Source organism: Vitis vinifera, chromosome 11, assembly GCF_030704535.1.
Source record: "Vitis vinifera cultivar Pinot Noir 40024 chromosome 11, ASM3070453v1".
NCBI lineage: Eukaryota > Viridiplantae > Streptophyta > Magnoliopsida > Vitales > Vitaceae > Vitis > Vitis vinifera.
This window is the reverse complement of record NC_081815.1, coordinates 13082483-13098728: the sequence shown is the minus strand read 5'-3', so window position 1 is coordinate 13098728 and position 16246 is coordinate 13082483. Positions and strand designations below refer to the sequence as shown.

General features: G+C 37.0%; 1 protein-coding gene across 1 annotated transcript in view; it reads right to left on the bottom strand.

Moving 5' to 3' along the window:
- Nucleotides 1–10228, bottom strand: part of LOC100250129 (cyclic nucleotide-gated ion channel 17) — a 69227-nt gene extending 58999 nt beyond the window's left edge. The window contains exons 1-3 of the mRNA XM_002264380.5: nt 10083–10228; nt 9823–9993; nt 8585–9143 (exon numbers count right to left, since the gene is read on the bottom strand). Coding sequence (XP_002264416.2) covers nt 8585–9143; nt 9823–9851 — 588 coding nt within the window. The 5' untranslated portion in view covers nt 9852–9993; nt 10083–10228. The remainder of the gene's footprint in view (nt 1–8584; nt 9144–9822; nt 9994–10082) is intronic.
- Between the last annotated feature and the right edge of the window lie 6018 nt (nt 10229–16246).

The window sequence follows — 16246 nt, the reverse complement described above, 5'->3', positions numbered from 1 at the left end:
TTCTTAGGCACCAAAACAACAAAAGTAGCATTTAAACTTCTCTCAAAGCAACTCAACTCATAGAAATCACCAAAAAAACCCAAGACCTCATTGTTTACAACATCCCAACAGTCCTACCAAAATGCCAAAGTAAAACCATCCGAACCCGAAGCTTTATCTCCATTCAAGCTAGACAAGGTAGAGAAAACCTCCTCTTCAGAAAAAGGAACCTCCAAGGTTGCTGAATCTGCATGCGACAAAGAATTAAACGCCAGTCCCTATATGCTCGACCTCCACTCCCCTGTCTTAGAAAACAATTGAAAAGCTCCTACCACCCCCTCTTTAATACTATTCTCCCCCTTAAGACAAACACCATTAGCCCTTAACTTTTCCAAAAAATTCCTCCTATGAGCGTTTGCCATTTTGTGGAAAAATCTAGTATTTTTATCCCCTTCTTTTAGCCATAGCTCTCTTGATTTCTGCCTCCAAAAAATCTCCTCCAACTTTGCCTATTTTTTAAACTCATCTACCGCTCTCCTTTTCTCTATAAACTCCTCCACTATGAGGGCTCATTCTCTTTCCTTTGCATCCCACTGACCTAACTGCTCTAAAGCCTCAAGTTTTTTGGTGGACACATTCCCAAAAACCTTCTTGTTCCACACTTTAAGATCCTGCTTCAAAATTTTGAGCTTACCCGCCTTAATATGATTGTGAGACCCCTAGACGCTATATCCCTCCCACCAACACCTTATAAAATTCTTGAAGCCTTCCTCCTTTAACTACATATTTTCAAATCTGAATGGGATCTTTCCATTTCTCTAATCCCTCCCTTGTCCAACAATATTGGTGCATGATCAGAGGCTGGGTTTGGCAGGATTTTCTGAACCAATCCACTGAACTGGTCTTCCCAATCATCAAATACTAGGAAATGATCCAACTAAGAAGTTGAATTGTTGTTTATACCACCACATCATGTATACTCGCCACCAAAGAGGGTAAGGTCCTTAATGCCCAGCTCATCGATAACCTCTAAAAAACATCTCATTGTAACTGACATTCTCAAATAGCCCCTCCTTTCTTTCCCAAAAATCTTCCCTCTCCTCAGAGAGAACAAGTCTGTAAACACCCGAAAATATCCACACAAAACTACCCTCACAATTTCTAAATCGGCACGACATTGAGAAGGCACCTACCTCCATCTCAAGAAGCTCCAACACCCGCTTAATCCAAAACACTACAATTCCCCCTGCTTGACCTCTAGCATCCACTACTCCCCAGTCCAAACATCTGCCCACACCTAGGCTCCTCACCATTCTGGATGTTATCTGTTGAACCTTCGTTTCTTGAAGACATACAAGATCAGCCAAGTACAAGCAAATCAAAGATTTAACCACGCTACGCTTATTTCCCTCATTAATCCCTTTAACATTCCACGAAATAATCTAAAGCTTCATTGACTCACCCTAACTAAATCCCAAAAAATTATCCCCCCTCCTCTCCCACACCTCAAATCAGTCTTGTAACTGATTGAGCATTCCAATTTCCGAAGCTCCCTCTCCAACTTTGAACCGCACACCTTAGCCTTTTTGGTCCCCTGCCTTACTATCTTCCCTTTTATTATTAGTTCCAATTTTTCCAAGAGGCCTAAAATTTCCCCTTCATAACCATCCACTGGAAGCCCAAAACTTTGCTAAAAGCCATTAATCTGCTAAAACTTCCTTGGAAACAAAGGATATCCCGCCTCTGCACCTCTGGGGCACTTCCCTCCCCCATAACGTAAGCCTTTTCCTCCTCCCCAACCAAAAGACTCGATTCTATAGCTACGCAGTTTGAATGAAGATTTAACCTCAACCCATCCTTCCATTTCTCACATCTTCCACCATCGGCGAGTCCTCCCTATCCATCAATGACAGATCACCCAAGCAAATGAACCCTACCTCACGACGAGCCTCCATGATAGCTCCACGGAAAGGAGTAGAAGAGAGCCCCCCACCCCGCCCGCCCGCTTTGGAAAAAGAGATAGACATCGTATCTTGAAAACGCATCGCCTCCGACATCAAAACCTCATCCATAGGTGAGAAAACCTCTCTCAACTGCCTCTCGCCAAGCACATCAACAGGGGACACCCCCCACTTAGGGCAAAGAAGATCCCCACTATTAAAAAGAAAAGAGGGTAGGGCCTTACACCCTTCTTTCTCCTCTGCATCTACTTGGATCATGCCCAAAAGCCTCTCATGGGCCAAACTACTAGGGAGATCATCTTAAGCCATTTTAAACGCTAAGGCTCTACTATCAACAGGCTGGCCTGTCCTCCCATAAACGGGTCGAACCCCCTCAACAAAAGGCCCAACAACCTCACTTATGGACTCCTTAAACCCCAAGATGGGCTTGCTTTTACTTCCACAGGCCCCTGTAAAGCTGCTCCAGCTACAAACGGCCGACCCTCTTCCCACACAACACCTACAAACTCTTGCTCTTGCACCTCCTGCTGCAACCTTCCCACAAAAGATACTAAAGGTATTGCCTCGTCCTACCAAGAAACAACACCTCTTCTACTATGTTTAACCTCGCGAACCCCATGCAACTTGCCTCGCGTGTATCACTACTCTTCTTCTCCTTCTACCTCTCAGTATGGGAGCCACCGGAGCTACCCAAGGAGGTATCTCCTATCGCAAATTCACCGAAAAACAGAGTTTTCCTACAACAACCTATAACCTCCCTAGTACCTTTCTTCCATCTGTTTTGATTAAAACTCGTGCCCATTGTAAATTTATGTCCCTCGCGGTCTCCTCATCTACCCCCACATAACCCTCTCACGCATTGCCCACTCACTTAAAGAAATCCCTATGCCACAGGCAAAGTGGGAGCCCTACAATCCTCACGCAGTAGTTATTTGTTTGAGCTCTCTCACTGAGACAACCTATCGTTGGACGCCATCTTTACAGCTTAAGTGGTCTCTGCCTGAAGACACTCAAGCCTTCTTGTAATGCCCTCTCAGCCTCCCTTCCCAACTCGAATTCAAACAGAATCCATGACTCCCAAAGGAAATAACAACAAATTCCCTTTCAACCTCCAATGATACCCAGCCCAATCCTCCAAAGAGGATATCAATGGACCCTCCTCCATGTCTTCCCCCCATTTTCCTACCAAACAACGATTAAGATACTGCAATTTGTTAAATGAGTTAACTCCCCCAAACTGCAATCACACCTCTTCCCTTTCACTCCGTTGTTCAAGTAAGGGATAAGCCCCCACAGGCCCTTGACTCTGCCCATCTTTCACCTTAGATGCCTCAATCCTTCTTTCTCAACATTCTACTCCACAGACCCTCAACTTTTGAGCAAGAACATACCCCCCCCCCCCCTCGGCAATCCCTTCCCTCCTGAAAAATCAACATCAACACAAACCGCTACGCCTCCACGGAGAATACCAAACACAACAGGTATCTTCCCGCCTCATTGTTGTGCAATTGGAGCTTATAGCTCCTTCCTCCTTCTACCCAAGAGTTTTTGAACTCCTTCAAACTCTCCTTCTGGCAACATTCTTCCACTCCTTCTAAGAGTAAGGACAGACCCCTCTCTCCAAATCTAATCCAGGTAGAAAAATTTCGACCCCTCTTTGTAATTACCCCAGATAACTTTCCTTTGGACAATTCCACCGAAATCTTGAAGGACTTGGACTCAATCCCAAACCAAGCCCTTCCTCCTACCTTCATTTTTTCTCCTCTCAGCATATTGCACTAAAACCTAACCTTGAAACAACCAAAAAATCAGGGCAGAAGCATCATCCTCAGCAGCATGAACTTTGATGATATGGGGAGTAAGGAAGGCAAGAGTTTTTCCAGAGGTGTTTATCAACAAGAACACCGTTGCATTATTGAAATTGGCACCATTCTCAATCCAATCATCTCTTTGTTATGAGCTTTTAGGTCCTTCTCCAACGCTTTCAATTTCCAAGCCAACACATACCTAAAAGAGCCTATGACACTATAGCCCGTCCACCACACTTCAACTTGCTCTCTACAGCTCTTTACTCTTAGCCACGTGTTTCTAACTTGAAGAGGGTTTTGCCCCTCATCATCCCATCTCCATCTAACCAAATTAGGGCATGATGAGAGACAAACTTGAGCAGAACACGTCGAAGAATAACACCAAAATGAGTCTCCCAATTTTCTAAAGTAAGGAACCAATCTAACCTCAATGTGAATTGATTATTTATGCCCCCAAACCAATTATAAGGCTCTCATCTTAGAGGCAAATCAAACAAATTCACCTCCTGAATCAACTTTAAGAATCACCTCAGAGTAGAAGATTGCCTAGAACAATTCCTATTTTCCCCAAGGAATCTAACAATGTTGAATCCCCACTAACAAACCAAGGATCATTCCACAACCTTTAGAATCAACCAATGCAACCCAAAAGTCCTTGTATAGACCCTCAATTTTGTCCTTCGACACTTGCATTTATCTTAGGGGTGTCGCATGCACCCATTTTTTTTCGTATGGCACTGTCATGACCCCCTTTTGCGCTTGATCAGTTTTCGAGTCTTGTGTAGGTTCATCTGCGGTCCAATGTAGTGCGAGTGTGTAGTTCATTTTAAAGTGTTGTCATGGTCAATTCCCTAGTTGTTCACATCATGCTAAAGAAAGGAAGTGAGGTCTCCCCAAAACTGCAGTTCAGTTGGAGTTCATAGGAGCAGGTTCCAATACGAAGCACTTAGGCTTGTTTCGATCATATCTCCCTCATCCGAACTCGGAATCGCGCACCGTTTTTTTTTTTTTGTTGGATTCCTTATTCTTCAAGGAATATTGTATCAAAATTTGAGAATTTTTCTCAACCGGTTCATCAGGTTTTTTTGAGGTGGTCGACCGGTTGCCGTTCATCAAGTTTTTTTGAGGTGGTCAACCGGTTGGCAACCGGTCGACTGGTTCGTCAGGGCTGCTAGTAAACGGCACTGTTTTTGGCTCTTTTGATGCCCTGTTTCTGGCTGGTTTGAGCCCGGGTGCTCCAAATAGGTTTGAGGTATAGTTTTAGGTCCGATTTGGGCCATTTTGTGGAGAGATTGTAACCCACGTTGAATCCATGTGGATTCTTGGTGAGTAAGGCATGTTAAAGTTATGAGGGGCAGCTGCCCACCTTGGGAAAAGGAGAACTAAATGTGTTGGGGGGTTCCAAAGCTAAAGAGGTGAATTTCCAGAGCTAAAGGAGGAGAAAAAGAGGGAGAAAGAAAGTTTGAGAGGTTTTAGAAGAGGAATAAAAAGGAAGAGGGGGAAGAAAAAAAAATCCTAAGAAAAGACATTGCAGAAGGGGAAAATTCTTAAGAGTCTCTGAGGGTTTGGGTGACCTAGAGGAAAAGAGGAAGAAGGAAAAAAGAGAGGTGTGAGGGAAAATTGGGAAAGGTTTTTAAAGAAAAACAGAGATAACGAGAAAGGAAAGAAAAAAAAATCTTGAGAAAAAAAGAGAAGAGAGGAATTTTTGTCTGCTTTGGAAAAAAGGAAAGGAAATCATGATCACCGGTCTTGAGCAGATTAAGCAGAAGAAGAATCAATCTCACTTGAAGCTAAGGAGCACCTCTCAAAGGCTGGTTCTTCAAGTATGTTTCTGGTTCCTCACAGAATTCTTGCTTGCATTCGGTTCCTCTTTCTGGTTGTTCCAGAATGCTTAATGCTTTATTGATTGGTGTAGATGAAAAGGGCCACAAATTGTTATGTTGATTGACCTCTTATGCAGCGCTTGGCTGGGGACCTTAGGTATGCACTCTGATTTTGGCTTCTTGAGTGTATGTGCATGCTAAATACTAGGTCGGTCTATGTGATTCATGTCATTTGTTTAGTCCAAGGCTTGTTTGATCTTTGACCTATATGCTCCCATATACCCAGTTCGTCAGTAACGACCGAGTTCCGGGCCTAGAGGGGTGCTACCTAGCGTAAGTACCTTCCCGATATGTAACCTGATCCCCGGACCCAGAATCTAGTTTTCGTAAACCGCTTTTTCCTGACTGGAGTCATGCTAGGGTTTTTGTTCTTACTTAAATTTTCCCCATTTAAAAATTAAAATAAAAAGTAAGTGGCGACTCCAAACAAAATCGTTCCTCACTGGGATGAATTTTTCAAAACTCGAAAATCAGTTTTCCCTTTTACTTTTTAAAATAGCGAGTCGCGTCGGTCGGTGAATCGGGTGAGGGTCCACACCTTGTTCTCTTCCCTAAGAACAGGACCATAAAACCTTGTAAAAAGCAAAATAAAATCATTCTTGCAACTCTTAAAACAACAAAAAATGGAGTAAACACACACCTCCATCTCAATGAGCTCTGGAACCCTACTATCCTAGCAAACAACTACTGCACCAACTACTCCCCTAGGTTTCACCACTCCACACTCTAAGAATTTGCCCACTCCAAGGCCCCTCAACAACTAAATTGTCATCTGCTGCACTTTAGGTTTCTTGTAGGCAAACCAAATCAGCTCTTTAAAACTTAATTAAGGATTTTATAATTTTATGTTTCTCTCCATCATTTTCCTTTTTTACATTCTAAAAAGAACCTTCAACTTCATTGACTAATAGAAACTAACTCTCACCCATTTTTACCTCTTCTCCTCTCCCTATCTGATGCCCCATTATAGTTAACTATGCACGTCAACTTACTTAACTCTTTGTCCCCTCTCAACGGAGGATCATACTTCCTCTTACTTCTTAGGTTTGTACCTCTAATCTACATCGAGCCGCCTCCTTTTTTTAAACAACTTCAAATTTTCATTTTCAAAAAACTCAATAGGCATACTTAAGAACTTGTTGAATTTCACCAACTTGCTTTCGTACCACTCAGCCTCTAAATCCACCCTTACTAGACCTTTATCAGATTAACCAACTACTTGTGCCACCTTTGACTCCCTTACACTTCTCACAACATTCTTCAGAAACTCCACCAAACTTATATCTAGAAAAACATCAATAGTCCCCCATCAATGATATGGTTCATCTCTAAAGGTCCTTCCACAATGTTCTCCCCACTATACGACCTCCCTAAACACCTTACAACATTAAGTCTTTCCAAAGAAGCAGGATGAGGAAATAAACCTGAAAACCTAGTCACTTCAACCAAAAAGGCCTCCTTTTTTACCAACGACAGCACCACCTCCCTCTAGTCAGAACCATGTTGCTCCCTTGAACAACCTTTGCCTACTTCAAAGAGCCTTTCTCTGCTTCTGATGGTAACTTAAATTCAAACAAAATGAGAGCACCTTCTAACCGAACCAAATGGATGTTCCCCTCCAATCTGCAACCATCCATTACCCACCTCCCTAAAGAAGGCAATTTTACGGTTAAATGTGGGAACTTTACCTATTGGCCCACAATGAAGGCTAAGAGAAAGATTTTTTTCAGAGGAGAGGAAATTGCCATCAATTCTTTTCCAGCTTTGATATCATGAAAACAAAAATAAAGTTTCTAAATAATTTGTTCTCATTGAATTAGAGGGATTACAAGGTAATATATACACAAGCTGTATAGAAAATAAAATAGGAAACTAAATCAGTCTAACCCTAGAAATATATACAATACCTAAAATTACTACAAAATCTAAGACTTGCCTAAAATACATAATACGATATACATTCTAGACAGATCAGAGAAAATAAAATGAAAAATATAATTAGATTTGCACAGTCAACCATGTAATCTAACACAAAGAAAACAGTTTTGAGCAATCAAGCTAAGGCTTGATGATTTATTGGGCACTGAAATCTTGGCCTATAATGAAAATGTGTCTATTGTTGACAGATAAATTGACCATTATTAACCCATGCAAAGCTCTTACTATTGAAACAATGGAAGTTTCTCTACTTTCTCCAAGTTTTAATGTGAAGGGCCAATTTTGAATGAAGGACCATTTCTATGGAGCCTATGGGTACAAAGTAAAGTTGATCTAAGTCATAAAATCTCCAGGCTAGTCACCATCCCTAAAAGTGTGTGTCAGCAGTAATCAAAAAATGCTTCAAATGATGCACATTCAAGGCTCTGTCCTCACAGCTTAACTTGAACAGTCATGTATAAATATGACTCAACACTACTCTAATTTTCGTAAGGGAATCTGCATAGGCTTAAACTCTAACAATTTTCTAGTTCCACTTCCACCTACATATCATTCTATGAATCTTTTAATGAATTCTACATTTTATTATTTTTAAATTTTTAAATATCTAATCATATTGAGGATTTCCTCACATATATTTTCAGAAGAAAAAAAAAACTAGGACATGTTTGCTATACCATAATCATTTGATCCCATAGTTAGATCATGACTACCCTAAACTGAAAATAGATATCTCGGAGTCTTAATGCCCATCAATACTCCAGCAGATATATATATATATATATATATATATATATATATATATATAGCTATTATCATTCAAGAGATCCATTTCTATCCTTCAAATATAAGTTAATTTAGCCTCAAATTTAGTTTCTGTAGTGACCAAATTTAACAGACTTATATGTGGCATGACTGTATTTTCAATTATAACACACACACATACACAGAGCAATGTGTAAACAGTTGAAAAATGATACTTCCAAATGGAAATTTGATACTTCAAAATGATTACCTGAGGGAGAGGCAATGTTGCAACCAAATCAATGAAGAAATCAGACCTAATATACCTCTGGGCGATTTTCTTGGGATCCATCACAAGTTCACCCCTCCCAAACACCCGAGAGCTTGGGGCAACATAAGCTGTCCTGAACTTTATAATCATGTGCAACAGATAGAAAAAATCGGCAATAGTCCGAAAACATGTAACCACAATTCGCAAATTCAAGTCTGTCTTGATACACCAAGAGCCCTCATTCCCTCCCACAGCAGGCAAATAAAAATACAATGGATCAACAAAAAGTGCCACCAAGCACGAGACAATGAAGACTCGACTCCATTGTAAGACTAGCTCACTACCTGGGTCAAGTATTTGCTTGCGCCATGGCTCATGGTCTTCTGGAAACACCTTGGACCTCCCAAATTTAAGGGTTTCAGGTATCTTATTTCTGCTCCTGACCGCATTATGTGGTTTCAAGAAGGAAGATGAAACCTTGTCTATAGAAGATGACTTTCCTAGGAGTAATGGATCATTTTTCCCCCATTCTTGATGTTGATTTTCATCAGAATAAAACCTGCAAAGTGTGTTTTCAACAAATTATAACAAAATTCCAAAATTTCCATTCTGCTTGGAGAGAAAATATTTCCAAGAATATTCACCGTGTGAGAGGGAAAAATAATATATGCGTGAAGAGATTGTATCTTATTTTTGGGAAATGAAGGGAAGAGACACCATAAGTTTTTCCCGACCTTTTCGAAATTGATGAAGCTTTGAAATTCTTTTGGTTACAGAAAAAAAATTAGGAGAAGAGGATAAATGAAATTATAAATATTTTTTTATGCTATTTCGCCTATGAAAGGTGGAAAATTGAACTCAACAAAGCCAAACAGCCGAATCAGACAGAGTTAAGTGGAGAGTTGAGCCGTGTCCTAAACAGCAAAAAATAAAAAATAAAAGAACAATTTCAATTTATTTTCTTCTCCAACACTTTCGCAGGAACCAAAGCGAATCGATCTCTGTTTGGCAGCTGAGAAAATAAAAGAAAATAAAAGAAACCGAAAATTCGAAAAACACGGGGACTTCACTTTCGAAAACCTGAGTCTGAAGTAAGCCAATAGTAGCAGTAAGCTGAGTGGAATGAAAAACTTTCGGTTTGCTTGGAATCCCCAAAAAAGGGGAGAAAAAAGAAATAGTTCCCTGCACAAGATAGATGGAAATATTCCCGGGAAGCAAACATGAAATAAAAGACATACCTCACTATCTTCTCCTTCTTCAACTCCATATAGAGCGCATTGGATGCATAAACTTAGTGGTAAAGAGCAGATGCAAAAGGGAAGTGAGGGTTTGGGGTCAGGGCCTGAGGGTGGGTGAGAGACTGAATGGTGTAGTCATGGAGATTGGATGCGCTGGGGGAGGGGGTGACCCTGCTTTAAAACTTAAAAAGTTAAAACCAAGCTACTAAAAAGTAAAGCAAATTAAAGGAGAAAATAATAAAACCAATTAAATGTATTACAGTATTAGAAAGAAAAGAACCCCCACTCCACATGCGCCGGTTTGCTGGAGTTGGGCCCCACAATTGAGCTTTTGTGCCCAGGCCCTTGGAGTACTCCTGTAATTGTCTCCAAGATTCCGAGACAATGTTGAATGTTGGAACTAGCCACCGTTCCATCTTATTCCAATTGAAATGATTAATCAACCTCTGATTTTCGAGGGATGCATCAATTCACACCTTGGATTAAATGCTTCATCCATCTTATTCTTTCTTCTACTTTTAGCTATCTTCACTTTTCCTTTTGAATTTTTATTTTCAAAATTACAAATTTTTAAAAGAATTTTAAAAATTATATTTATAGCCTATTTTACTTTTTATTTCTATAATTTGATAGTCAAAATTTAAAAATTAGGGTGTAGTTTGATGCATTTTTTATTTTTTATTTTTAAAAATAAAAAGGCGATAATAAATTTTATAATATATATATATATATATATATATATGAATTTTTTAAGATTTATCTCAAAAATATAATATCTTTTAAAAATGTTTAAAATATTTTAGGAATAAAAAAAATTTAACCATCTCAAATTTTAAAAATAATTTTAAAAAATATAGATATAAATCATAAAAAGTTACTATATTTTATATAAAAATTACCATTATTACAAAAAATAAATACTAATAAATATACCAAACATGTATTTTTAATTGGAACAAAATTGAAAATATAAAATTAACACACAAAACACACTCACTCTTATTTTTACCTCCAAGTGAATAACACCTACTACATTTGAGTTGTGCACTTTCATTAAAAAAGACTAGAAAATTGTTGGAAAGTGAAAAATATTTTCTTTTTCTTCTCTTTATTGGCATATACTTAGAAAACATTTATTTGTTTTTGTCTTGGTTTTAGAATAAGAAAAAAAAAACACCTTAATATACTTAATACGTTTAATTTTATAGAAATTAAAAATATAATAGAAAATATAGTAGAAAAAAATGTATCAAAATAACATTTAAATCACTTGTTTATGGTGATTTTATGTCACGTCTCAAGACCCACTCTAAAGGCATGATGGTCATTTCATATTTATAATATAAAATATAGTAGAAAAAAATATGTATCAAAATAACATTTAAATCATTTGTTTATGGTGATTTTATGTCGCGTATCAAGACCTACTCTAAGGGGTATGATGGTCATTTCGCATCTAAAGCACAAAGAATCAAAGTGTAAATTGTTAAAAAATATCATGTAACTGAAAAATTACCAACCACCAAATTCATATTCTGTAGAAGTAAAACATGTTATAATCCTCAAAACTCAACTTCAAAAAAACTAAGGCCCTATTAAAAAAATTATTTCTAAAATAGTTTGGAAAATAGTTTTTTTAGAATAGTTTTTTGAACTATTCTCTAATATTTTATCAAACAAAAATTGTTAAGAAACTTGAAATGTTTTTAACTTATTTTTTATGTTTTAAAAGTAATTAATATATGTAGTGTTTTATTTCTAATAATTCTCCATACTTGTATAATTATTATTTAAAATATATGTACAATTCTTTATACTATAGGGTCTAAGACTGTTTAACCAAGTCATAGCTCTATCCTTCAATGACAAGGGGTTCTCGAAAAATTGAATGGTAACATGATCCTAATTTGGAGGTAGGATAAAACACAATGGTATGCTCAACCTCGAAGGATTTATAAACTCCTTCATAGTTCTTTGGTCCTGGATAGGTGGTCGTGGTTTCTTGTTGTTGTTGTTGGACTCTTCAATGTCCTCCATATTTGGCTAAAATTCATGAGTTGTTCTTTGAAGTCTACCTAAAAGATCTCTTTCCCAACCAAACATAAAATAAAGGGAATATATATATATATATATATATATATATATATATATATATATATATATATATATATATATAAACAAAATTAAAAGAACTAAAACAAAGTAATGCATTGTATCCTAGTTATGACAATTGTATCCTAGTTTTTGGAATTGAGTTCGGGGAAGATGATTGGCAATGCTAGAGAGTCAGGCTCTATTTTTTTTTTAAGATGGAGTCAACTCAAGTATACAAAACCAACATACCTATTTCAATTTTGTTTCTATTTCAAAGGATAGTGAAATAATGGTATGACATTATAGGTTAGGCCATCCAAGTTATAGTATTTGAAGTACTTGTTTCCAATTTTTTTTTATTTTTTTAAGAATAGATGTCCATATTTCTTTCAATGCGAGATTTGTCAATTAGCTAAACATCATCATGCATCTTTTTTTCCACAACCTTACAAAACCTCTAAACATTCACTATGATTCATAGTGATGTTTGGGGACCTTGTCGGGTTTCTACAAGTTTTGAAAAAAAAAATGGTTTGTTACATATATGATTATACTCAATTAACTGGGGTTTATTTGATGAAAGAAAAATCTGAGGTGGAAACAATTTTTAAAAATTTTTACACCATGGTGCAAACATAGTTTCATGAGAAAAATCATATTTTTAGAAGTGATAATGGCAAAGAATATTTTAACAAAATTTTGGAAAGTTTTTTCTTGGAAACAGGAATTGTTCATCAAAGCTCTTACAATGATATTTCTCAACAAAATGGGTTAGTTGAACAAAAAAACAAATACGTATTAGAAGTAGCTCAAGCGTTACTTTTTACAACTAAGGTACCTAAATATCTTTGGGGCGAAGCCCTCCTTACTACAACATACCTTATAAATCGAATGTCCAGTAAGATTTTAAACTTTGAAACTCTTTTAAATATTTTTCATAAGTTTTATCCTATGAATAAGTTTCCATCAACTTTGCCTCTAAAAATATTTGGGTATACCGCTTTTGTTCACATTCATGATCACAAATGAGGAAAACTTGGACCCCAAGCTCGAAAAATGTGTGTTTGTTGGTTATGCTTCCAATAAAAAATGATACAAATGTTTTGACCCGATTTCTAAAAAAAGTGTTTGTCACCATGGATGTAACATTTTTCGAACACTAGTTGGGGAAAGGAGAGAAAAAATGAAGATTCAGATCAATTAAAATATTTTCAACTTGAGGAATCGCTAGTTGTTTACTCTCCCACACCCTTAGTTCAATTTGAGAGTCCAGATATTATTGTACTAGAGTTGAACGAATCAAGCTCTTTAAATAATGAAAATGTAGATCCATCCTTAATTTTGTCTCATAAATATCATGACTCTAACATGACAAATGAAAAAGAAACAAGCACCAAGAACACAAGGTTAATACCCAACATTGTCTACTCGCGAAGAAATACAACTTAAAGGAAAGAGTCGACTGATCTCTTGCATTACAACAAGTCCACATATCCTCCAAGTAACACTTTCTCTGAGCCTACACAACATGTTCAGTCTACTTCAAGTCTACAAGTCCTAGGTCCATGTCTAGTGAGTCTACCGATTCTAATATTCCCATTGTTGCCCGCAAAAGTGTAAGGTCATGTACCAAACACCCATTGTCTAACGACATGTCATAAAAATATCTCATTCAATTTTCGTGTTTTTACTTCACAAGTGTTTTGCATGGAGATTCCAAAAAGTGTACAAGATGCTCCAATGATTCCTAAATGGAAGGAGATTGTTTTTGAGGAGATGAAGGCTCTTGAAAAAAACAAGATATGGGAGATGGTGGATTTTCCTAAAGGGAAGACAACTGTAGGGTGAAAATGGGAATTTACAATTAAATACAGGTCAGATGGATCTCTTGAAAGATATAAAGTTAGGTTGGTTGCCAAAGGATTTACTCAGACCTACGACATTGACTACCCAAAGACCTTTACACCTGTAGCAAAGCTAAATACTGTGAGAGTTCTCTTATCACTTGCAGCAAATCTCGATTGGCCTCTACAACAATTAGATGTGAAAAATGCTTTCCTTAATGGAGACTTGGAGGAAGAGGTATATATGGATGCACCCTCGAGCTTTGATGGAAGGTTTGGTTGGAAGGTGTGTAAGTTGAAGAAATCTTTATATAGGTTGAAACAATCACCAAGGGCTTGGTTCGAGAAGTTCACTTAGTTTGTTAAAATTCAAGGGTACACTCGGGGGCAAACTAATCATACCATGTTTGTAAGACACTCACAAGATGGGAAGATAGTTGTGTTAAATTATATATGTAAATGACATAATTTTCACCGGGAATGACTTGCTTGAGATGTACCGATTGAAATAGTCTCTCTCATCAAAGTTTAAGATCAAGGATTTGGGGTCCTTATGATGCTTTCTTGGAATGGAGGTTTGCTCGATCAAGGAAAAGAATAATTGTCTCACAACAAAAGTATATTCTTGATCTCCTTAAAGAAACTAAAATGAGTGGTTGTAGGCTAGTAGACATCTCAATTGACCCCAACCAAAAACTTGGAGTGACAAAGAAGGTAATCTGGTGGATACATCTAAATATCAAAGACTGGTAGGGAAGCTTATTTACTTGTTACATACACGACTAGATATTGCATTTGTCGTGAGCAATGTTTTAAAAGCTTAATCGAACCGGTCGGTTCAACCGGTTGGACCATCAACCAGTCCTTGGTCCGGTTCAGTTCACCAGTTGGACAGGGTGAGGTGTTAAACCAGCATCGAATCTTGCAACTCGACGATTCAACCGCTAAATCGGACCACCCTATCAGTTTTATAAGAACCAATCTGTTTTTTTTAACTAAAAAATTAAGAGATGGAGGTGTGGAGGATGACGACCTGGAAGCGTTTACCGGCAAGGAGGATGATGACAAAGAAACTGGCGAGGAGAATGACAACAAAAAGGTAATAGAGGCAATTTTGTTGGGGCACAACTATGTTGGTAAAGGCATTGTGAAGAAGAGCAGATTTGGAGGAAAACCAAGAGGCGAAGGCCGAGAAAAGAGGGAATAAGAAAGAGAGAGGAAAAGTGAGGGTGGATGTGGGTCTCTAGGTTTTTTTTTTTTTTTTTTTTAAAGATGTGAGGTGGATGGTGGTAATTAAGTCATTATTAATTGAGCATAGGATTAAATCTCTCAAAATGTAAACTTATTAAATGGGTATGTAAATTTTATGGGAAAAATTAAAATCTAGCCCATCAAAAAATAAATATTTAAATTTATCTATACTTAATTTCAAGATAGGAAATATAAATAAATAATTAATCATTTTTAAGATAAGAAATAATAAACTATATAATTATTAAAATGTAAATATATTTAAATAATAAAATTTTATTTCATATTAACCATTAAAAGTTATATTTTTATTATTTAATAGAATTAGAAATATCAATATGATAATAAGTTTTATTCTTTTCATGATTTAATCTATCAATATTAAAGATAAGATGAAGAAATATATTTAAAATTTAAAATTATTTTATATTTTTAATTTTTTAATTATTTTATTTTTAATAAAATTTAAATTATATATTTATGACATCACCGGTTTGACCACAGTTCGACCAGTGAACTGTGAACCGATAATTTTTTCGGTTCAATGATTGGTCCAGTTCTAAAAATATTGGTCGTGGGCATGGTAAGTCAATTCATGCACTCGCCCAATGAGAAACACCTTGAGGTAGTATATCAAATTATGAGGTATTTAAAAAGTACACCAGGCAAAGGTTTACGCTTCTAGAAGACTACACAACAAAACAATTGGAGATCTACATCAATATATTGCACATATGTTTGGGGTACCTTGGTCACGTGATGAAGTAAGAAACAAAACATGGTTGCAAAAAACAGTGTCGAAGCAGAATATCGAGCTATGACTCATGGAGTCTTTGAGATGTTATGGTTGAAGAGGGTATTAGAAGAGTTGAAGATGCTAGTTAACATGCCAATGAAGTTGTACTATGACAATAAGACCGCCATCAACATTACACAGAACCCAATGCAACATGTTTGCACAAAGCATGTTGAAATTGATAAACACTTCATAAAAGAGAAGATCGACAATGGAGCTATTTGTATGTCATTTGTTCTAACAACGTAACAAATAATTGATATCCTCACCAAAGACTATTCAACCCTAACTTCAAACTTCTTGTCAACAATTTGGGCATGATTGATATCTATGGGCCAACTTGAGGGGAGTGTCGAAGTTTTAGTAAACACTTTTAGGCAATAAAATCTTGATTTTAATAAATCGCTTACTGCCATTTTTCCTTTGGCATGCACTTTTA